Source organism: Sycon ciliatum, chromosome 4 (assembly GCF_964019385.1).
Source record: "Sycon ciliatum chromosome 4, ocSycCili1.1, whole genome shotgun sequence".
Classification (NCBI taxonomy): Eukaryota; Metazoa; Porifera; class Calcarea; order Leucosolenida; family Sycettidae; genus Sycon; species Sycon ciliatum.
This window is the reverse complement of record NC_088646.1, coordinates 18645017-18669847: the sequence shown is the minus strand read 5'-3', so window position 1 is coordinate 18669847 and position 24831 is coordinate 18645017. Positions and strand designations below refer to the sequence as shown.

Here is a 24831-nt window from a genome sequence, read left to right as displayed (position 1 = left end):
CTAACTTAGTTGACGGTGACATGACGACGATGATGACGTCGACGACAGGGACCTTAATTACGTCACAGGCACAAGCAAGAATCTTTCAAAAAAAGTCTCTTGCTCGGTTGGGGTACGTGTACGTGTACGAGTCGAACTGTTGTAGATTCACGACATCGACACCGACCCGTGGCGTGGGACCAAGCAGCTAATGTTACTTCATGTATTTGTTATAACAAAGAGCACAATCAATGTCATGAACTCTTGTTACTACAAGAACCCATAATAATTAACACTTGCTAGCCTAGTATCAGGCCTTCCTACGCCCAGGATGTAATAATAATTATTATGGACATACGGACACAGAGAGTCCATGGACGTCCGGACATGGTCAAGGATTCTTGAGCATGCCGGAGTACAACACAGTCACACGATTACGGTATGTTCCATTCGAGCGAGCTCATCATTTCAGGATGGTGGAATGGATGTTGATCCAGAGAACCGGAGTGCAATACCATATGAACGGCTTGTGTGCTGGCTGCACAGTCAGGTGACCTCCCAAACACCAATTGTCCAACACGGACAAGAAAGCACCAGCCAAGCAGCAAGTGTGTAGCCATAAAGTGAGTGTAGCAGCAACATGCATACACCACTTCTTCCACACCCTCGACAGCTCCAGTCCCACAAACACCAAAGTTCACATGCACACAGACGTACACGCTCTCAAAAGCAAGCAAAGCACTCTTTTCTCCAATGTTCGTGTCCGAGCAATAAAAACCGTTCTCTATGATGCAATCAGTGTTCAAAATCAAAATCAAAGTAGGATGAGTCAAATGAGTGGATGCGAACGTAACCATCTTCTCCACCACTGCAGTAGCTGTGGGCACAAACACAGACAAGACCAGAACAGAAGAGCGTAGTTAGGAAACTACAAACAGCACAAGGAAAGGAGACATAGCCGGAGTCTCTTCAATCTCTTGGCCGAGCGAAGTGCAGCAGTCTCCCGAAGAGCTACAACCCTGCCCACACCGATCCCCAGACCACGTAAGACCAGCGTGTATGTATGTTACTCAAGGGTAAGAGTCCTTGCACCTGCACAGCGGAACCTAACAAGTACAAAATACTTCAGAGACCAGACATATCTGACATCTGTTGAGAGGTGCTTTGAACTGGGAAATGGCATCCTGCAAGTGCACATGTGGTTAGTTAACCAAGTACCCAAGTACACGTCTCTTTACATAATTCCTGAACTACATCACACACATAGTTGATGCAGATCAGTGAGGGAAATGCGGTAGTTCTTACAAGTGACAAGCGACTTGCTTGGATACTGCTTATATAAAATGGTCGGGACTCTGCCAACCGGGTTATGGTTGTAGTCAGGAGCACTATGCGTCCTCGCCTTGTATTTAAACATGCTGTCAAAATCGAATAACATGTTGGATACTGCTTGTACGTCCTATATCACTAAAATGATGTAATCCAAGAATTAGTGTGTGGCAGCAAGCCATTCGAGGAGCTGCATACTCTTACATCGAGTGTTTTCATGTACTCTTTGATGTAACACAGGTGTGACCAGAAAGCCAGCACCAGGAGCTCCAAGCAATACTCTGATCGCTAATGACATGCATAGCATTCTCCCTGGAAGGTGCACCTACATGCAGAATGCAAATGGTCCATTCTCTAAGGGCACGTTATATGCATCTGATGTACAGTGATCATAGAGAGGAAGATGGAAAGAAGCACTGGAACATACCTCTTGCCGCTGGGATGAAACGCAACAGAGTTGATGGGACCGAAATGTCCCTTGACTCGACCAATCTCCTCTTCGAAGACCATGTGGAAGAACCTGGCATCAAACTTTCCAATGCGAGTACTTGTGGTTGTGACATCCATAGCTTCCTGACCACCACCAAGTACAACCTGCCAGAATAAAAAAGCAAAAAATGAAGAAAAATATAACCGGAGCCAGAAACAGTAGATGGAGATAGGAGAGAGAGAGAGAGAGAGAGAGAGAGAGAGAGAGAGAGAGAGAGAGAGAGAGAGAGAGAGAGAGAGAGAAGAGAGATAGAAAGGGAGAAAGGGAGAAAGAGAGAGAGAGAACAAACTAGACAAACACCCCTGACCGCACCCGCGGATGCTCATGGTCAAAAGCAATGGCAGCGATGCTGCAGAAGAAGCCATTGCAATTACGTGTAGTGTACAGTTGGGATTGCATGTGACGGGAATGGTCTTAGAGACTGCTTCTCCCATTCCCGTTGGCCTTCCAATCACATAATGACTTACACTCTTTCTGCATGCTCTGTATGGTGATCCCCGAATTACTTATTATTATTCATGCATAATGGACAACTATTTCTCTACACACATCCTTATTCTACCTCCCACACCGTACTCTGAACACAGCAGGGAGTCGAATATGACTCCCTGCATTTATTCTGAAATATGAAGCTGGCCACGACGAGGGTTTCCCCTCAGTTCTTGGTTAGTCCAGAAGGAGTGAGTTCGATGTGTTGTGTCGACTGGAGCTGCTAGTAAATTAGTATGCTTACTGTTACATGGTGTCAGAAGTGGGATTCGAACCCACGCCCACATACGTGGACCAGACAGCCGTTTACAATACTGAATAATGGACCGTCACTATCTAGCCGAGTTTACACCACACAGCATTTTTGAAGTGGTTTTCTGCCTAGTGAATCCCTAGTTTTGGTCTTTTCCTCTCTTTTTTTCACCCACCCACGCCACAACACATAATCTGGTATGCACTTGATGTTGGTAACAACCCAGGAGAATGATAGCAAAGTCAGGAGCGGCAACAAAAACAATTGGAAATCGACGGAACGTACCACTGCATCTATGGGACAAACACACACGCGCGCGCGTGCAAGCGTACGGGACAATGGGACTTACATGATGCTTCAAAGACGACAAGGCAGCACTATTGACAGGTCGCTCGGTCTTATATGTTTTCCGGTGCTCCAGTGTGCTGGAATCGAACAACTGCGGAGGCCGAAACACAACCAAGCAAAAGTGAGTAGACAAGTTCAGATCAGTGGCAAAAACAACATGTACAGTCTAAACATCAATGTAAGGGGTTTTAATTCAATTTCACTTTCCCGGCGGATTTTGGAGAAATAGCTCTTGAAATAGGAAGAGTTCGCAGAGAGAATGGGAAGAGAGCGGGTCTGCTCCGAAACCTTTTTTCCCTATGAATGAAGCTGCAGGAAGCCTCACCACTGCTACTATCTCTTGAAAGTCGAAGAAAAGCAAATAACTAAAAAATCTCGAGAATCTATCAAGTGCAAGGTGCCAAACAAACTGTGGCCTTGTCAGACGTGAGTAAGTGCATGACAATGCACATATTTCGTGTAGCCCGCATATTTACACCCACGAACACGGGAATCTTTGAGTGTCGAGCCCCTCCGAAGTTTAAAGAGCTTCAGAAAATGAAGATGATAACAGCTTCCGGGGGCTGTATCCGATGGTACAGAACATGTGCAGGACACCAGCATCGTGATAGAGCTGTCACACTGGTCACCATTTGAAAATCTCTACAGAATGTGTTCGATGATAAGGGAAAGGACTTGTACAGGACACCGAGGCCATGTTTCTGGTCACTACATACACGCATGATGCCAGCCTACAGTGCAAACGTCCTGTGTATGTCACTATGTAGTGAGCGCCTCGCAGAGCAGGCTACATCACCGGCTGCCACCATATGGTTATTCAATTATGTGGTATACTAGTACAGTCAGACCTCGCTTATCCAGTCCTCGTTTATCCGGATCCCTCGTCATCCAGTAGAAAATCGTTGGTTACCGATTTACAGCATATGCCATGCACACATACAGTATGTGTGTTCGATTATCCGGTTCCCTCGCCTATCCAGATATTTTCTGGAAAACGGATGTGTGCGGTTATGCGAGGTCTGACTGTATGCGCATGAACAATGCAAACCCACTCACACCCCATAAAGTGCATTGGACACTGACTAAGCTAGACTTACTACATCACATCTTTGGCATAGCTTCAGGAATCATACTAAGAACACTTACCTTGGCAGTGTTGTCTTTCGATGCTGTGATGATCATCGTCGAGTCCAGAGAATTCTGGATACTGTTGATGGCTTTGGTGTGTGGCCGTGTCTGGTGCAATAGTTTACCATCCTGGCCACAAAAAAAAGATACAAAGTGGCAAGCGAAAAGGCATGTGTGCACAAACCCACACCCACATGTGAGTGCAATGTCACGGCACATACCATTGCTGATACTAGTAACTAGATATGCATGGCATCTTCCACGTAAAACATACCTCAGCAACCTGCCATTACTAAACGCACATAGGGGGATACGGAGATTTTAATAGGCAGGCGTGTGGTTTCCCAGCTCAACTTACGATGCTGTAGTGACGAATGGATCCATCTTCATGACCGGTGATTACAAACTGGTCAAGTGGTCCCCAAAGGGCGGCTGTGATTTTCTGACCACTGGGCATAGTGACTGTTGAGATGGCCTTGTCTACAGGACCGACAAGAAAGCAATCATCAAATAGTACACAATGCACCATGAGCGGATCACCATGGCAGAAGGCTGTCATTATTACGATAGCACAGACACCTACATGTATATCAAAGTACACCATCCATTACAAAATAGATATCATGACGACTAGTAGGTGAAACTCAGAGTTGCAACACTGCTTCCCCTCTCTCCCTTGTATCATGCAATATAGCATAAGGGACAAGGCGGAGGCCACATCGCCAAGGATAGTGTTTCCTGACAGCAAGCATCAGCCAGTGAAGACTCAGTCAGTACTGTACAGCCACGTGAGCCGATTCGGAATCTTTTACACTTGGCGATTTATAAACAAACAACTGACATGGGGACGGGAGGAAAGCCCTGTGACCAAGAGAGTAGATTGGATCAGTCAGCTCACGGTTAAGAATCACTGAGTCTGGAGTTCCCATACAAACCTGGTAAAAACGGTTCCTAATCGCTTTACATTAAAGGTCATAAAGAAGAGGCCCTGCTGGCCGAAATAAGCGTTGCAATGTGTGCCCTATAAGTGTGTGTGATACGTATCGAACAAGCAAGGCGCCTTATATCTAATATTACATCAAGTACAGTCGTCGCCAAAAAAATCCGGCCAATGCCATGGGTACAGTGGTATGGTACGCGTTCACCGGCGGTATTTCATCGTTCATGGCGGCATGCATGCATTTACAGTACCAGCACTGCACTGAGCAGGCTGCGCGCTGCGCTCTGCCTGCTGCAGTCGGGTCGAGCACTGCACTGAGTGTATGCAGGCCTGGCACTAGTGGCAGCAAGCAGGGCATGTGCCGTGCACTAGGCTACAACATAGTACTAGCAGTGCAGTGCATGCGGCCCATGCACCGTACAGCTACCGGTAGCTAGCACAGCATTGGCCGGATTTTTTGGCGACGACCGTAAGCAAATACACATGGGCACACAACGTACCAGTCCTGTTGATATCGAAGATTGAGAGCTCGCACGGCTTTCCCATCTGCGAGTCAGTGGAAATGAGGACCTGCGAGCCGGAATAGGAGAAGCCGCAGGCTCTGACAGCAGAGAACGTCTTGAGTTCATGGAGCTGAGTACCTGTTTCGCAATTCCATATCCTGGCAGTACTGTCTGCAGCTCCAGTCAACACAAGACGACTGTCCCCTGGTTCATAATATCGTTAAGGACTAAGACATTACAAATAGAACTATCATTAATATTTCAACATGAGCATGCTTTATTAGGACTACCAGAGGCACTAATATACCACGAACGTGGGATATGATAACTTGTCAAAGTTGAAAACTGTGCATTGCAATGGACGAGACTCAGTATGGAATCGAGACGTCAAATTTGAGTGAACACACTTCCTTGAACAACACAGAAACATTCACACTGGCTTCAAGTACTGTTGCAAGGATAAACATAAGTACACCATTTCCCCGCTACTGACATTGCCACCCTGATTTACTTGATGAATATGAACGACAGCAAGAAATTGCTGCGACAGTCCCATCATTTACTCCGGCGTTGAGAATTAATGGAATGTGCAAATTTAGAGACATTTGAAATATTCCAGCGAATGAGCAGGATACAACTGACATCGACGCACCAAACGGCACCATTGTGTCCCTCAAACGTTCCGAGACGCTCTCCATTCTGAGAAAACCATACGGTTGGGCGGGGGTCCTTCGCCGTGGAGAACAACAGGTCTCCATCCCTATTGTATTTGATCTGGGTTATGGAACGCTCATGCCCGTGCAGCATAAGCGGCTTCTGCTCAGCACAAACAACACACAACGAAAATCTATCACGCCACTTACACCTCCCTTGCACAGCTGACATGGACGGCTCACCATCTTCGAAGGAGGAGGGCGCCGACTGACGACACCAAATCAACAGCAAGTCTTTGACTTTGTCTTTCTCACTTCAGAACACAAACATTGCACAGTTTTGGTAAGTAATAGTTCGTACTTGTACACGGACAAAGCTGGCATGCGAAATAACGGGACCTGCAAAATTTTGTCGCCAAACTTTTTTCTGGCCAGTTTTTCCCATTTTGGGAGCATTTGCGCATGTCATGGTCATCATGACGTCAGTCCAAGTCCAGTGACCCAGGATGACGTGTCCAGCAAGCTTGGGTGGAAAAATAGACCCTTTGCACAATAAGCGAGAGGGGTCGAGACGGGGCATGCTGTGCACGCGCTGCACACTTGGCATGCAACCAGCATGCATGGTTTGCTGCAGGACGTGATCAAGTTTCCTGTGACAGGCTGTGTTTTCACGGTCCCGACGCCATGTTCATGTATGTACTCCTCAGCCTTTTTTCATTTGAAGTTTTTTAGTTTTGAAGGAAGAAGTTTCGAAATGCTTTCCCGGGCAAGGACCACTGCTGGGTTCTTGTTTGCACCAACCGTCATCCCTAACGTTAGTCTAAGGAACCCACTTGTCTTTCCATGCGTTTCCTGGTGATGCTGGCATTCCACACTCTGGAATCCTGGCTATCTGGCGAGAAGAGGGCCGCAGTGCATGCGATATCGTTCACAGTGTTGTGCTCGGAACACTTTGTCCATGACGACTTTCATCCTTGCTTTTGCTAAGATAATGAACGCCCTGCCAAGAGACTCTGGAGCTTGAGAAAAAGGCATGACGCATCCCTGTCTTCGCTATTGGAAGATCGACTGCTTGCTGGCGCTGCTCGAGTTGCTGATGTTGAAGTGGAGAGAGACGCAGCCTCATCGCTCAGGTGTGAAAGTCATCTGAGTTCGAGCTGTGGCTGCGTGCACGATATGACCGACTTTCACATTATGCACATAGCCACCAAAGTAAAACTCATGGACACTATCCATGGGCTTGTTCACTGGTACTACTCCATCAGCGCTCCCTCTTCACTGTCGTCGGCGACTTGCCCCTGCGTTGGAGACGAGCACGCATGGTGTGGCACTCACTCTGGGAAACAGAGGTTCATCACTCATCCACTGGGAGTCGGACGCATGAAATGTTGGGCATGATTAAGGTACACTCGAGGAAGACTGGTGCCCTTCTTAGTTCTAGGAGCATCAGGGTTCTGCATACAGAAGTGTTCTCTACATCGACAGAGGAGAGAAGGTAGAGAAACGAAAATTATTTCAATCTACAGTAATCCGAAATATCCACTGAATGCGGAAAACTTACCGCTCCAACGACTCCTTCTTTTTCCAGACAGATACGCACCCTCATTCAGCAGAAAACTGTTCAGTTCCTTCACAGACCATTCTTCATTTGACAGTTCGTCCACGGGTTCCACAGCCACCGATGGCAAACCACTCGACACTCTCTCCTCCATCTCCAAAATGGAAAAATACAGTGTTTCACCATGCTCAACAACTGATACTCTGCACAAAAATCGAAGAGGATGCCCCGTCTCGGATCACGTGACCGTTATTGTGCAAAGGGTCTATAAAACCAAGGCAAACTCGGTGTTATCGCCGGAATCGGAACCTGTCAAGACCGAAATCTAAAACCCGAAATTGAGGATCATGCGAAATCCTTTGCCCTCAACCTTGGTTGCTTTTCCGAGCTATCAGTGACCCCTTCGAGTGAAATCGGAAGTCGAGGAGACAGCGTTAGAGTTGGAAGTTGCGGTTTGCTGCCGCCCGTGAAGGTCTCTGCACGGCCTTGGGTTTGCAGCTGAACATGGCAGACAGCAAATATTTTACCACCACAAAGAAGGGAGAGATTGCGGAGCTGCGGACTGACCTGGCGTCAGAGAAGAAGGACAAAAAGAAGGATGCCGTAAAGAAAGTCATTGCCAACATGACAGTTGGCAAGGATGTGTCCTGTCTGTTTCCAGACGTAATAAACTGTATGCAAACGGAGAACGCTGAGTTGAAGAAGCTAGTTTATTTGTACTTGACTAACTATGCCAAGGCGCAACCAGACCATGCCATCATGGCTGTGAACACATTTGTCAAGGACTGTGACGATCCCAATCCGCTGATTCGAGCACTGGCTGTGAGAACCATGGGCTGCATACGCGTGGACAAGATCACCGAGTACCTTTGTGAGCCGCTGCGGAAATGCCTGAAGGACGAGGACCCGTATGTCCGTAAAACAGCAGCAGTGTGTGTGGCAAAGTTACATGATATCAACGCAGATCTGGTTGAAGATCAAGGTTTTCTGGATTCTCTGCGTGATTTGGTAGCTGATGACAATCCCATGGTAGTGTCCAACACGATTGCTGCACTGACAGAAATTTCTGAAACGCATCCCACGTCTGCCGGTGATCTGCAGCTAACTCCTGCCACGGTGAACAAGCTGCTGACGGCGGTGAACGAGTGTTCCGAATGGGGTCAGATCTTCATCCTGGACTGCCTGGCGCGCTATGTGCCCAGGGACACACGCGAAGCACGCAGCACAGCCGACCGCGTGACTGCTCGCCTCTCCCATGCTAACTCGGGTGTCGTTCTCTCCTCGATGCGCCTGCTGCTGCGTCTGGTGGGCTTCCTGGACGGCGAGGAAGACTACATCAAGACCCTGCTGCAGAAGATGGCACCTCCGCTGGTCACCATGCTCTCTAGCGAGCCTGAAATCCAGTATGTCGGCCTGCGTAACATAAACCTTATTGTGCAGAAGTACGGCGACATTCTGGAGAACGACATCAAGGTGTTCTTCGTCAAGTACAATGACCCGATCTACGTCAAGCTGGAGAAGCTGGACATCATGATTCGCTTGACAACTGAGAAGAACATTACTCACGTCCTGCCTGAGCTGAAGGAGTATGCAGCTGAGGTCGATGTCGACTTTGTGCGTAAAGCCGTGCGCGCCATCGGCCGCTGTGCCATCAAAGTAGTGTCGCAGGCAGAACGCTGTGTCCAGACCCTCGTGGAGCTCATCTCCACCAAGGTCAACTACGTCGTCCAGGAAGCCATTGTTGTCATCAAAGACATCTTCCGGAAGTATCCGAATCGCTACGAGAACATCATTTCAGTCCTATGCGAGAACCTGGACTCCTTGGATGAGCCTGAAGCCCGAGCCTCGATGATCTGGATTCTTGGAGAGTATGCAGAGAGAATTGACAATGCGCACGAGCTGCTACGAGTGTTCATTGACAATTTCAACGACGAGATCCCGCAGGTACAGCTGCAGCTGCTCACATCTGCCGTCAAGCTGTTCCTGTTACGGCCGGCTGACGGGCAGGATATCGTACAGAGCCTTCTGAGCACGGCGACGCAGGACAGTGACAATCCTGACTTGCGAGACCGAGCGTACATCTACTGGCGCTTGCTGTCCACCGATCCCGTTGCAGCCAAGGAAGTCGTTCTCTCTGAAAAGCCACTGATTAGCGAAGAAACCGACTTGCTGGAGCCCAGCCTGCTGGAGGAGTTGCTCTCGCAGATACCCAGCCTGGCATCGGTCTATCACAAGCCTCCGAGCACGTTTGTCGAGGGTAGAGTGCCACTTCAGTTCTTCCCGCACTCCATGACCACGGCCACAGCGGACACCGTCTCTGAGCCAGACCCTACGGTAGAGTCAGCTGCACCGGCCACTTCTGCTGGTGAGTCGGCTGTTGCTGACACCGGAAATGTCGGAACCGTCCTGGATCTCGGCACTCCAGCTCCCACCAACACCGGACATGCTGAGCCATCAGGAGCTCCCATCGTTGACCTGCTTGGTGATCTTACTGATCTCTCCCTCACACACCTCGCATACGAAGCACCCAAGGCTGTCTGGCTACAAGGAGCAAAGAGCCAGGGCATGGAAATCTCAGGCACGTTTGCTCGCCGCCACGGCCAGCTCTTCATGGATTTGACAATCACGAATCAGGCAATGTCGGCTTTCGGCAACCTGGCCATCCAATACAACCGCAACTCGTTTGGTATCGCCCCGGCATCACTGCTGGAGGTCAATATTGTCCCACCGTGTCAGTCAGTCGCTACCTCTCTGCCTCTCAACTTCAGCGGCCAAGTTGGCAGAATGGATCCACTCAATCTGCTTCATGTAGCTGTGAAGAACAACATTGGCATCTACTACTTCACCTGTCTCGTTCCTTTCCACGTCCTTTTCGTGGAAGGTGGCAACATGGAGCGCAAGGCCTTCCTATCTACGTGGAAGGAGATCCCTGGCTCATCCGAGGTGCAAAGTGTTATTACTGGTGTCAATGCTGATGCCGTGCGCTGTGAAGCACACCTGCAGCGCAGTAACGTATTCGCTGTAGCCAAGCGGAGTGTGGAGAACTACCAGCTGCTCTACCTCTCTGCTCAGCTCACCAATGGCATTTGGATCTTGGCCGAGCTCAAGTTTAGCCCGGGCTCCTCCACTGTCAACCTGGCCTTGAAAACACGGACTTTAGATATCGTACCTGGTGTGCAGGAAGCGTTCGCTGGTATCATGCGCTCAGTTTAACCCCGAGCCTTTTGTATATCTCCTCAAACCCTTGTTGAATTGTTCCTAACTTTTATGCTGTGGCTTTTTTGGTTTTCTTGGCCTGGCCTTGTCAACACTTAATTTTTTCAAGTCCTCATCAAAATGTTTATTCATTTTTACTCCAGTGCAAACTTTCATGAAAATATTCAGACGAAAATATTACAATACAATGGGGTTGAATTTTGCTTTCTTCGTGTGTTGGACAGGAACTTTCCTGACCCATCGTGCAGTGCATAGCTTTGGCTGGTGTTGTGGGAAACTGGATTTTGGCCGCCCTTGATATGGGCGCCAGCAGAACTGTCACTATCTGTTGTTTGTGTGCTTGCTTGCAGAGCTCAGTCTTTGAAGTCTCCCTTCATACGCGCACTTGCCAAAGTCACGTCGGTCATTACATGCAGCTACTACCCGTGAAAGGGAAAAGGTTCAGTGCCTCCCAGCCTTACTAATCTTGATGCTTACACAACTAACGTCGGTCACATTGACATTAATTTTGTGGAAGCTCACCGTTGAAACTGCGTGATGGATGTGTGTTGACTGCATGTGCAATCTGGCAGATCTACAGTACCTCAGGTCCTGTACTGCATTGTGCCTGACAAACATTATCATTCTAGCTTTACAAGTCTTTGTGAAAATTCAACAGTCCGCTTCTCAGGCTCAATTTCTTTGTAGTCAACCTCATGGAAACAGAAGTATCATCTATCTGCATCAACATCAGTACAATAGTTCTCTTCTACAACGTACAATGATGTGAATTATTTCAACTGATATTATGTACATGACTGTATTCATGATAGGCCTTCAATCATTGATTGATTGATTTTATTTAAGGATTGTCCAAAGGCCGTAGAGGCCTATCGAGGGGCTCTCCTGTGTACTGTTTAAGGAAAGGGAGGAAGAGAGAGAGGAAAGGAGATGAGTGCAGTGTATGGCTTGTTAATCAATACTGTCATTTCAATGGCCACAACCAGTTCAGTACACTGTATTGTCATGATGATGTATAAGTATGTATCACAGTCAGTATGTTATGAGCGCACAACCTCCTCTTGTTCACATGTTCTGACTGACCTCTCTGAAACTGAAACTTCAATGTACTTGTGAAAGTGTGAAACTGTATGACGTTCAAAACTGGCAAAAGGCAAAGATAGTTTTTGGTTTCGGGGATTCCCCCTGCTGATCGCCTCCGGTTTTCAAATTTCCTGAAGAAACATGTGCTTCCTTCATCCTCGAGGCCACGTCCACGTCCACTGCGCAATAGTGCGCATACGTCGATCTCGAGATTCTGCTTGGCGTTTTATTTGTCTCCAGTGTGTGGACGACGCGGATTCACCGTCCCCAGCTGTCAGTTTACTTGGTCTTGTCATGTTTTCTGATGCACCTAGCATACAGTGAAGACTGAAATCTATGGAAAGTCTTGTCTCTTGCCAGTCTAGTAATAACACGTCCAGGTCTTGGCTCAATTATTTTCTTTTCCAGCTAAAGTCCATGTAAAACGCATTTTCTGCAGGAATCTTGAATGGTCGGAACAATCGGACTTTTCAAAGCCAATAGCAGTAGAGTTCATAGTATTCTCAACAAACTTGGAATCCCTGTAGATAGCTCGTCGTCTGGTATCATGTCCAGCTCAATTCTAGCATCAGCGATATCTTATGGCGCCTCTGCGTTCATGATCGTGGGCGGTGTACTGCCATACGTTCCGCAGTATATGACGATCAGCAAATCCGGATCAGTCGGTGGATTCTCAACCAAAGTCTGCCTGGTACTTCTGCTGGCCAACATGTTACGAATTGCCTTCTGGTGAGTGCAGATTTACCACGTGTAATTTGTAATTTTACAGCATTATCTTTTATTTATTTTTTTGCTGAATATAATCCTCCCATACATATACATACATGGAGATGGGATCTATGGAGGAAATTATTGAGCTATGCCTAGCACCTATTAAAAGAGAGACCAAAAAATAATCGAGATACAGTACCTGGGCAGCACGCGTATGAAATTGATGCGGGCGGACGGGCGGATTTTTTTATTATTCAAGTTCTTACTGGCATGTATGGATTGCATGCTGAATGTACGGTTGCGATCGGTGAAATCCGACCCAGAGTGCATACTGTAAAACGGTTAATTTTAGCGACGTAAAAACCCTAGCGAATTTAGCGATCGACTCATTTTCGCTAAAGTTTCAAGTCGCTAATCCGTTGAGACATTAGTAGTGCACTGGTGATCCGTGAGTAAAATCGCTGCAAATCTCTAAGATAAAACGTCGCTAACCGGTTGACAATGGGAAAACGCTAAAATTAATAGTCGCTAAAATTACCCGTTCTACAGTATGTGGCACCCTCAAGTTACACAGCCCTTGACGCCCTAGCAAAAGTACGAATGCGCCCGGACGTACACATGCACAAATGCAATGATGTAATCAGAACTGGCATGGGGCGCCAGTTTTGCATTTCAGGTCGGATTTCACCGAGCGCAACTGTACATTTGCGTATATTTTACAGTACATTGTACACCAGTAATTCATTTTACTTGAAGTACTCTATACAGGCCGCGGTTCACTTGTACAATCTATGTATTATGCCTAACAACGGCCCAGACCCAGGCCCTGTGTTGCAAATCTGGCACAACACACCAGTTGCTAGCGACTTCGAGTCGCAACATGTTGCACTTTGCTTTGTACAGCGTAGGTCTCCCACATGTATGCATGTGAACAGCACTCATACATAGTACATGCCTAGCCTCATATCAAGGAACATGGCGAAGCTGAGCCGATATGTTGCACTCAATTGACACTATAGATAGTCCTGACCAGCCATGACGGGGGATCAACACCCTAAAATCCCAATGCACACATCTGTGTTGCCCTCATGGCAGGCCACGAGTCTCCGATTGCCCATGGACCGCAGTAGCCGTTAATCACATGTTTGCATTACCACCTGCTATGCAGTGATTGTGTTGAGAAACACAACCAGCTTAGGAAGTTTCGCTTGTGTCACCATGCCCAAGATATCCGTTAGGTGTATGTCAATCACTGATTGTCTGCTGCCGCGTCCTTGGTGTATGCTCTGTCCAGGTTTGGCCATCCTTTTGAACTTCCTTTACTGCTGCAGAGTATCATAATGGTGATTGCCATGTTGGTGCTGCTGCGCCTCTGCGTGAAAGTAACGCCCAACACCAAAGGGAAACGCCGTTTTTTAGGTGGGTGTGCCCACCGTGTACAGAATGCCTGTCTCACTGCTTGAAGTAGCTTTGTGTCTTGTGCAATTCATGTACAGCCAAGCTTGTGAGTAACGACTCTCGATCAGACAAGAGATGGGTGTTCTTTTCCGTGTGCTGTTGCTACTTTACTTGTGTGCCTGTGAGGTTGATAGTATGCAGTGAAATGGCCACTAGCTCTGAAGGTTGTGTCGTTATTCGCAAGTTGTTCTTATACCCGAGGTTGTTATTCACGAGGTTGATTGTAGTTACTTCTAGGATTTGTTTGTACAGGCATGTGGCACCGTATACAGGTGTTAGCCTTAGGGCGCTTTGATGACTACTTAGTTCTTACTCAATAGCTATTGGGGTTCTTCTTCGCATGCCAATGGACACAATCTGCTTCTTTTCACGCTGTTCTCTCACATCAACAGGGTACAAATCCTACCCCTTTCTTCTCTTGCTGTTCTCCTCTGCAGACTTTGATTTCGACTATTTCTGGAAATGGACCAGCTTTGAGGACTACGTCCAGTTCCTTGCAGCGATGGCCTGTGCCATCGGCATCTCCATGGCAGCACTGCGGCACAGCTATATATTTGTAGAGGGCATCGGATTGGCGGCGCTGATGACGGAAGCTTGCCTTGCGCTACCTCAGTTTCTGCACAACTATGAAACCAAGTCGACGCAAGGCATGAGGTATAGCAGGGTTGCGTGTTCTTCATACATCCGCGCTGGCATGAATACTGCAGTAGTGGCCAATCAAAGTGTGGAATCGCTCTCGGGCACAGCTCAACTGCGCCTGGCGCACTGCAGCCTACTAGTCCGTGTGTGCCACTGGTTGCGCAGAGACATTGTGAGGCTGTAAACGGGGATGATCTGTATATCACAGGCGGCTGCTGTAGTCTGGATTGTTTAGGCATGCTCCTCGAAGTGAAATCAGGACTCTGTGTGACGGCGTTTTTGGTCTCGCCTGTCTGTCGTCCACCCAGGTGCATAACCAGGGGTACATGTATATCTAAAGGGATTCTCAGCTATCTAGACGATACATGCCTGATTTGAGTCCACAGTAAGCCCGCAATAGTAATTACATGAAACGCGGGCGTGCTATCAAGCACTCTACCTACATGTACGCCCCTGACACGTATGATGTATGTGTATCATCTATTCTCTGCACTTAACATCTCCACCTTATGCACCCTGTTTGAAATATGCAATCTCTCTCTCTCTCTCTCTCTCTCTCTCTCTCTCTCTCTCTCTCTCTCTGTCTCTCTCTGTCTCTCTCTCTCTCTCTCTCTCTCTCTCTCTCTCTCTCTCTCTCTCTCTCCTGCATTATGTTCTCTAGTGTGGCCATGGTGACGCTGTGGCTTGCTGGCGACATCTTCAAGACGATCTACTTCATTGCTAAGCAAACCCCACTACAGTTCTGGCTGTGCGGCTTCCTGCAGATCAGCTTGGACCTAGCCATATTCTACCAGGTGGGCACGTACGTATGAGACTGACAAACCATGCAACATGCACACTAGTGCTTGTGCTGCTACCAAGGACGGTAGTAACACTGATGCTCTTTCCTGTGTGCTCTTGATTGTTGTGTATGTTCAAAGGCTATTTATGTGCTATTGATGTCCTCAGATGACTGGATAATGTAGTATATAATTATAATTACGATATGCTTCTGTCTACCTTTTTTTCCTCATTTTTAAGGCAAGTATACAGCTTTAGTCTTTATGAGGAGTACACAGCGTATGTGCTCAGGTGTTTTTACAAACTGGGCTGAGCTGGACTCGGCCTGGCTTTGCACAGCTAATCAAATCCCTGCTAGCCGCTTTTGCAGTGTTGTCACCAGTCAGATTAGAGCTGCTGCGACACGACGCGAATCAGCAAAGCGCTTTGCACACGTTACTTTTTCTTACTCTTTTTTACTGTTGTGGTGTTTTAGTGGGATAGGAGAACCAACCATCAGAACATGTGCACATATGACAACTTTTAACTATTCTTTTTCTTTGTAGAAATATCGTGGGAATGATTTTTTTTAAATTGAACAATTCTGCAGTTACACAAGCTCCCTTGCCCTATTTTGTACTTAGTAGTTTGGAACGCTTCCCCCTCAACCCAGCAGATTTCTTCTAGCTAGCTATCATGCACAATGCGGAGTCGGTGGTTTTTCGCAACGACTCTATTACCAGTATGCTCAGTACATTGCCTTTCAGTGGACGATGATTGTGAGAAATGTAAGCACTAATTTCCACCAGTGGGCTGTAGATTGGTGTTCCTTCACATGCCCTGCACTGGCTGCAGTGGCTGAACACACGCAATGATTGGGTGACCTATAGAGTAACATCTCTTCTCTCATGGAGTTTGGAAGAAGGGAAAACATCTAGAGGTTTCTGACAATGCACAAACAAAACTTGCGGCAGCCCCCCGGGGGGCCCCCAGGCCCAGCCCTGCATCTCCAAGGAGTACAGTTGCGCTTGGTGAAATCCGACCCAGCGTGCATATTTGGCGCCCTCAGCTTGCACGCTCTCGACACCCTGGAAGTGGCAAGAATGCGGCTGGACGTACACATGTACAAATACTATGACGTAGTAGGAACTAGTCCAAGGCGCCAGCTTTGCACTTCTGGTCGGATTTCACCGAGCGCAACTGTACCAGCATGGAAGATACTGAACTTTCTTGCCGTGTGTTCCAGAAATTTGATTCCACATGCAAAACTACAACCATTATGTAAATGTAAACTGGAAGTAGGCATGTCAGGTTTTTAGGTGTCGGTCCCACACTCAAAACGATGAAGACACCCATGGACAAATTTAAATACTTCTACAGTCAACTTCGCCAATAACGACATTCGGCGGGGCATCAGAAAAGTGTCCTTATTCGCGAAGTGTCCTTATAACCGAAGTCCCATTTGAATGTATGTGAACCCATATTTTATAGTATGACATGCATATCAAAATCAAGCTCTTTTCTTGCTCTATGTCAATGTGTACTTTATTTTCATATCGAGTCATCTACAGGGCCAGAGACATGTACATGTATGATAATTACTGTACAATCATGTACAACTACATGTACATTGTATACAATCATATAGGTGTGCTGGTAAATCCAACAATTTTGAAGCCAACATAAGAAAAGGAAGAAAAAGCCCCCCCCCCCATTGGCTGCATTTTCTTGCATGTGTGCCTTTATAATAATATCCATCACCATAGGTTCTGGTACTTCTGCATGACAGGTACATGTACTTGACTGACAGGTATTATGTACTTGAAATAGCTGTCAAAAGCCCAGAAAGTCGTTATTCAAGCAGTGAATATCACCTCGGGGCACTAAAAGCATGTCGCTATACGCGAATTGTCGTTATTCAGATAGTCGTTATATCCGAAGTTAAATGTATACAGTTAGATGGGACTTTGCTCTGGGCATGGAAATTCGGTCGTTATTCGCGAATTGTCGTTATATCCGCAGTCGTTATTAGCGAAGTTGACTGTACATTATTGTATGCTAATGTAGATCCGCCTCACTGTTTGCGTAGATTGCGCAACTATAAAATATGCGGCATGACGATTTTTGCTCGGTCGCCTGTAGCTTGCATCTTTGTCACGAGTACTGAGCTGACTATATACAATCCTTGCAGCTGTTTCCTCAATCGCCTAGAGAGCACGGCATACAGTGCAGGCCGGGCGCTTGTCAGCAACTTGCATAGCACAAGGCAATCACCCACATTTCGTTTTTCATGTCCACGTCCACGCAAAATAGCTGTGCGCATCGGTTGCTAGGCTCACGGTCAGGTGCGAAAACGTCTTAGCTATAGCACAGGTGGCGGTGGTGTACTTCTGGCCACAAGCCCAACAGGTTACTGGGCATGATCCTGGCATGATCCTCGCCACGTCACTTGCTTTCAGCCACATTATTATGAGCATACATCGAGAGGTTCATCCACAGAGTCCACGCACAACAACAACAACAGCACAACACTCACGCCCTCAACAAGACAGTCTCATCATGGTGGGTATACTCTTTATTCCTTTCCTTTCTCTAGAATGTTATAAAATTGCCAAGCTGTAGAAAAGATTCAAGAGAAGGAATGCAACAAGCCATGTTCACTGCAGCCTCGAAGATGGAGTTGGTCTGCCGGTTGTCGGTGCTTCTCGTTGTACCTATGAGGCTTCAGCATCAGCAGAAGCCACGGAGTCGAAATCACCAGTCAGCTCTGCAGAAGAAACACAACAGACAGAGGGCACAGTGACTTGTACATCGTACACAGACATCAACTTAGAAAAATATATGCAACATGACGTCTAAGCGGCACAGGTGCATGACTGTACGCTAAGCACGCGTGCCTGAAACGTCTTTGCTGTTCAGAGTCCAGGACAGCAAACATAGCAATGGCATTTCGCCACTCCCTGCTGCTACCTTCATACTGCCTGTAACCTACATACTGCCTGTAACCTATTCAAGCCAATTAACGCTTGAGAAGCTATCTAGTTAGCTCTATTTGTGTCAAGGGTGAAGTTTCTAAAATTCGATTCTTGTCATTACTGTTGCCCTTTCCACCAAGTCTCGAAGACATAAGCTAAACGAAAAGCGATCAAAAAAAATCAAACTAGCTAAAATAGTTTGACGAGAGCTACATGTAAAGTGACCATGAATAGCATTAGCAACAAGAGCACAATAAGTCAGGCACAAGCATGTAGAAGGGCCAATCCAAAAGAGGTCCGCATGTTTTGATTGATTGATTTGTGAATCACAGCAATCCCCCTCCCCTAATCATATTCCTGGGTATGGCCGTGGATGATACTCAGCAAGCCTACCTGGTACGTCATCCTCGTCATCCTCTGTTATCTCGGATATGGTGCTCTTTGCAGCTGCAATGTGACAACACCACATACACACACACACACACGTGCATGCACAGACAAGAAGAGGGCTAATAGTACAGTGGTCCCCTGGACAAATGGTTGCCTTATCAGAGTGGCGCTGGGAGAGGTCTAGCACTTTCCCAGAATATAATTCCACAAATTGTGCTAGTCTACACAAGCCGAGTAAAAACAATTGAAGTCTTGCCGAATAATCAAAACTGTTGTTATTTCAAATCTTTATTCTCACGATGGCCAGTGGCCAATAAGAGATAAAAATGTTACTACTGCTGCTGTTGTTGTTGTTGTTGTTGTTGTTGTTGTAGTCGTCGATGTTGTGTTTTCAGTTCTTTTCACTGAGCAGCAGTTCAATCATGTAAGAAGCGTAACCCCTACATGTGGCGTCCGTGTTTATGCACTCCCACTAACCCGCTGGGTCGAACATCTTCTTTAGTCCGGACAAACTCTGCGAGTCCTGCAACACAAAGCAGCAAAACCATATCCGGAATTAATCATTAATTATAGGTTCAAACTTCAAAGGCATATTGAAACACATACCGTATTATCTCTAATATAAGAACGGTCCTTTATTTTTTCAATGTACTTCCGCCCCGTGCTATTAATGGAGACGTTCCTTTATTGGAGACTGTTCCATTATTATTTCAACCTCATTTCAGAGGCATGTTGCCATGCCAAATTCATGTCAGACACACACATTTCAGGGTTTTTTTCGCCGGTACAGATAATGAATTTAAATATAATTTACACAGTGTGCTTATAATGGAGACTGAGCACTTTATTTTTTGAATGCCACCCCAAGGTGTTCTATTATTGGAGACGTGCTATTATCGGAGACTGTGCTTATATTAGAGATAATACGGTAATGCACCACCGGGGTGGCCTTTGCATACGGTTACATATTCCGATCTCCCACGTCACAACATAGAAGAGTGCATGCACTGGTAATAGCAATCAAGTGCATGCTACTAAAGCCGGTTTGTCTACCACACACTGGACCCGCAGAACAGCAATATCTCTACCACGCACTGGACCAGTACAGCAATAATATCACACTCACCATCTGCTGCAGAATAGTAGGCAGGAGTTCACCAAGAGCTGCAGGTACAAAACATTTTAAAACACCAGCAAACCAGGTGAATGATAAGGCTAAGCGCTGCAAAAGGTTGACAAACAGGTTGACAAACAATTCAACATGTGATTCAACGTCATTCCGTGAATGATAACAAGTATAGATGTATGGACTGTACATATCAAACATGATCCACAGCAAGAAGGCAGCAATGCCTGTACCTATGGTGAAGTAAAATATAGATAACATAACTGTCCCCCATGTGAAGTTCATCCACCGTCCGTAGAGGGCTCAATTCGCCGAAAGCAAAGAGCGGAATACACAGACAGAAGAACGAGCAGTTTTTTTTGTAACTCTGAGTTTCACGAACTGAATCGATCACCAGATGAAAATATTCGAGCTCGTTCTTCTGTCTGTGTAACATAACTGTCCCGCGCTATTGTATTGTAAACAAGGTCGATTATTGGAGGTGCAGACATACACTTTTGTTCGCATGGTCCGGTGACGGAAAACGTATTGGCTGGGATGAGAGCCGACACTGCATGGACAAGGACAAAGTCAAAACAAAATGTAGCACTCCGGCAATCAATCTGTATGCGGTACTAGTATGTGGACACAGTTTTACAAAAATCGTTGGCATGCTCAATAGTTTTAATGATATCAACGAGCTATCCTGCCAGCCTAGTGCACAGATGTCACTGAGCCGTCACCAGGCTACTATTAGTACTTCCATGATGTTCAGCTAAAGTAATGTCACTTGACCCAATTTGACAAACACAGTAAATAAACCTCTACCTGCATCCGCTCGATAGGGATCCGACAACTCAAACAACTGCTTCTCCTCTGATGAGTTCCCCGTCATCTTTATGGAACGAAACAGGACTTGTCAGGAGTAATACTACTTGCTTTCGTGGAGTGTGGCTGATGAACTGTTCGTGCTGTTGTCTGCAAGCGTCGTGTGGTCTCGTCGGGTCAAGTGAAAAACCTATTAATACTACTATTTGACGGACCTATGGAAGATGGCAACAAAGAATTATTTTAACTCAAACACCCCGGGAACAACAATGCATGAAAGCTCGAAATGTTTCCCTCTTCACACACACTGCCAATACACTGAACACACGTTCCACAAACCCTAGCTGCCGCTGGATGCGGGGACGGCACTATCACTCCGCTGTCCTAGTCAGAACAGAATGTACCGGGTACCCTGCACGTGCCTCACCTTTGGGGTTTGAGAAATGCAATACGTTGCCGTCCTGCTGAAACATGTTGACCTCCTCAATTCCGGGGATGTTGTTCATACCCATTTTCTTCAGGTTGTTCTGCAGTTATACACACCACATCAAACAGTCGAGGAACAACAGTGATGAACACAATAGAAGTTACTTCAAAAGAAAAAGGAAGAAAAAGCAGTAGCCAATACGAAGAGGACATTTCCCGGAGTGCGAGACTTTGTCCGGATTGGCGCATGGAGGAGTTTTCATCTTACCGGTACGTCTTAATGACTCAGCCACGCTTCACCGTATACGCGCTCACAAACCCATTCACACTTCACCATACCTACCAACAAGGAACGTTCTGTTGTAATGTCGACGATACGAACCTCTTCGATATGCGGTACTTTTTAAGGTATTGCACCGAGACCAGCGCTTTGGCCGAGTGGCTGTGGGTTTGCCTGCGAATCACACGGTCCTGAGTTCGAGACCCGCGCTGGGAGCAGGGAGCGTGTACTGTGCTAACAAATGCGGTGGTGCATGCGCGAACCACATGCATGCAAGGAACTGCGCCGACACCCACGGTCAACTGCGGGCTCACAACTCGGAGTGAGGGTGACATGGACGCAGCTAACGAGGTTCGCCCCCTTGCCGGGCATTGGTTGTGAGAGTTACCCTCACCCTCGCCGTTAGGCGCTGCATCTGCCACCCTGGTATCACAGACATGGTGGTGGCCTGGCACGAGCGAAACTTCCTAAGCTGGTTGTGTTTCTCAAAGCAATTGTATAGCCGGTTGTAACGCGGACGTGCAAACTTTACTTTTTTTCACACCACGCGTGGCTCTCCAAGCAAGGGCCAGTTCCGATCACACATGGGCATGGATCATGTGGATGGTGTGCTATACTTAGTACATGCCGAGATTCAGGCAAAGCCAACCCGCAACAAGCACAATATAGTTGCATCTTCTGCAAGACAGTAGCGTGGGCCAGGGATGATGCTGATCGTTACCATACCTTCGCGTTGGCCTTCGAATATTTGATATTCATTGAATTTGTATCTATGATTATAGAAAGGTTTGTAACATGGAAATTGCGGGCACATGTTATGCGATCGAGTCCACCAACTAAACCAGCTTTTAAACAGTCAGATGTGCACAATCTAGCACAAAACTGACAAGGAGTACTGAGACATTCCACGACATGAAAGTCAGCTTGAGCACTGCTCGATAGCGCTAACCAATGGCCTTCCAACTTGGAAGGTTCATGGATATTAGTGCTAATTTCAAAGAGGGGAAGGCGAGCGCCATCGAGCCAAGCACAAGCTACATTCCAAGACTTCATGGAATGCTGGCCTGGTACGATGATGAGACGGCAAGACCAGACAGAACGGTCAAACCACAATTTGACTACGCAAAGCAACAACCACCCAACTTGGGAGGCTCAATATTACCAGAGATGAAATTATGAAGGGGAAACTTCGCCAGGACGAATTGTAACAAACCGAACGCCAGTATCCTACAGTACTGTACTTAGTTGATGACAATGATGGGCTAACTAATTGCAATAACATGTATAGCATCACACGACGATCGCTTCGCCGTATTGTTCATGACGGCTCTTCAGGTGTGCATTAAGAACTCAGGTGGTGAGCCAAGGAAAAAAGTTTTGTAACATGGAAACTAGCACTAATATCCATGAACCTTCCAAGCTGGAAGGCCGTTGGTTAGCGCTATCGAGCAGTGCTCAAGCTGACTTTCATGTCGTGGAATGTCTCAGTACTCCTTGTCAGTTTTGTGCTAGATTGTGCACATCTGACTGTTTAAAAGCTGGTTTAGTTGGTGGACTCGATCGCATAACATGTGCCCGCAATTTCCATGTTACAAAACTTATTTCCTTGGCTCACCACCTGAATTCATTATAGAAACATAAGCTTACAAAGCTTATGGTAGGTATTTTATACCATTTTTAAAATAGATTATTAATACTCAGGCTGAATTACCCATGCATAGCAGGAAACCATTCAATAATCATGCTGCCATCCATTTTCACACACGAAACGTACCCATCACGAATGGCCACCACCGCCATAGCTTCGATGGCGGCATGGATGTAGGGTGGTGCGTTAGAGCAGTACAACAGAAATCACTATGGTATAGACAGACAGGCTGGTGGAATTCCCAACAGCCAGTACAGCCAGTATTCCTGCACAGAATGTCTGAGTGACTGGAGCAGCAACCGTCACCGGTATCCGTGGTCCGTGGAAGCATGCGCCTTCCGTAGGTTTTACTCATTCAACTCTACCCCAGCAAGGAGCACGATGTTCACATTTCTATGTACGAGTAAATCTACATTGCATGCAGCAAGAGGTTTTTTTTTGCATTAGCGATTATTGCATAAAACTTTCCGATGCTGGCGGTCAAACAGATGGCAATGCAGGCATTTCTAGCCAGTCGTAACTAACCTGTAGCTTGATATCATCTGACTTGGACGTCTTGTGCACGACCTTCTTCTTTCTGCGAGCAGAGCCCTTCAAAGGAGATCGCACAAGGCGGGTAGACAAAAAGTGTTCGGCCAGAAAAACGGACGAGGTCAGTTACGAAAGAACCTTCGCAGCAGCAGCAGCTAGCGAATTTACCTTGCCACCGATGCGGACTTGCTCCTGCATTGCCTTCAGCTTTTCTGGATTCATTTTCGAGGTAAGCTACTCTTCCCTACAATTAGTTACTTGTCGACGAATCAGCTGCTCGGCCCGCGACTAGTTTGGTTAGCAGAGCGACTTTTTCAACTCTAGTTCGCCATTCCTGTGAAAAGGTTGCACTGAAAGTGACCATGTGCGCCTGCTAAAGGCTGTAAAGCCGACTACGTAGCTGCGTAGATCTTGAGTACGAAAACGGAGCTCGTATACGCGTAGTCGCAGATCTACGAGTGTATAATTATAAGTGCACTGACTGTTGAGTCTAGCTAGTGGTAACGGGTGGTCGACAAAACAGCTGTGATCGCGTTGAAAAACCTCCCTACCCGTACTAGACCCTAGCGATGGACGCAGCCTAGCCTAGCCTGGCTCAAACGGCCTCAGCTCAGGCCACCATGTTTGATCTCGTGCCCAAACCAACCAGGATGCTAGCGCTAGCCATTACTGAGACAGTACTCAGTAGGTCTACATGCAGTACTGAGTGTAGGATCCGTAAAAACGACTCTGTGTACTAAACCGTAAGTAAACGTTTTTTTAAGGTGGCAGGCTACCTTCGGCGCCAGCCGATAACATACATGCATTCCAATGTCTGTAACATTGGCATCCCTCATTATTTTTGCACCAAATTTTCTACACATGCTGGTCAGATTATAAAGAACACTTGAACAACCACCACACATGCATTTCGACTTGGAGAACAGGATGCTGGACACACCAAACAAGAATATCGCAAAAATGCGGTCAACAAATTTTTGGTACAAGTTTTCTGCAAGGATTTTAGCAATAGCCAGATACTTATGTTACATAATGAGTGTTCTTGCTCAATACTAGATGCTCACGAAGAGATTTATGCTTCTAGATGTAAAGAATCTGGCTGACACACACAT

The 24831-nt window shown here is 46.8% G+C and overlaps 4 protein-coding genes across 4 annotated transcripts; 2 read left to right on the top strand and 2 right to left on the bottom strand.

The window, feature by feature from the left end:
- Window positions 1-423: 423 nt before the first annotated feature.
- On the bottom strand, window positions 424-6493 carry LOC135814824 (eukaryotic translation initiation factor 3 subunit I-like). The gene is made up of 8 exons (XM_065328003.1): window positions 6356-6493; window positions 6095-6275; window positions 5457-5663; window positions 4375-4496; window positions 4035-4145; window positions 2890-2979; window positions 1736-1902; window positions 424-856 (listed from the first exon to the last, which is right to left on the bottom strand). Exons 1-8 carry the CDS (start codon window positions 6356-6358, stop codon window positions 775-777), a joined length of 963 nt encoding a protein of 320 aa, XP_065184075.1. The 5' UTR covers window positions 6359-6493; the 3' UTR covers window positions 424-774.
- Window positions 6494-8039: 1546 nt separating this feature from the next.
- On the top strand, window positions 8040-11089 carry LOC135814823 (AP-1 complex subunit beta-1-like). The gene has a single exon (XM_065328002.1). It carries the CDS (start codon window positions 8175-8177, stop codon window positions 10881-10883), a length of 2709 nt encoding a protein of 902 aa, XP_065184074.1. The 5' UTR covers window positions 8040-8174; the 3' UTR covers window positions 10884-11089.
- A 1036-nt stretch (window positions 11090-12125) lies between these two features.
- Window positions 12126-16335, top strand: LOC135814822 (solute carrier family 66 member 2-like). The gene is made up of 4 exons (XM_065328001.1): window positions 12126-12698; window positions 13975-14099; window positions 14576-14792; window positions 15439-16335. Exons 1-4 carry the CDS (start codon window positions 12418-12420, stop codon window positions 15587-15589), a joined length of 774 nt encoding a protein of 257 aa, XP_065184073.1. The 5' UTR covers window positions 12126-12417; the 3' UTR covers window positions 15590-16335.
- Window positions 16336-18093: 1758 nt separating this feature from the next.
- Window positions 18094-24085, bottom strand: LOC135814821 (transcription factor BTF3 homolog 4-like). Its single transcript, XM_065328000.1, has 8 exons — window positions 23888-24085; window positions 23714-23779; window positions 21262-21361; window positions 20521-20577; window positions 20028-20065; window positions 19379-19424; window positions 18905-18958; window positions 18094-18303 (listed from the first exon to the last, which is right to left on the bottom strand). Exons 1-8 carry the CDS (start codon window positions 23939-23941, stop codon window positions 18251-18253), a joined length of 468 nt encoding a protein of 155 aa, XP_065184072.1. The 5' UTR covers window positions 23942-24085; the 3' UTR covers window positions 18094-18250.
- Between the last annotated feature and the right edge of the window lie 746 nt (window positions 24086-24831).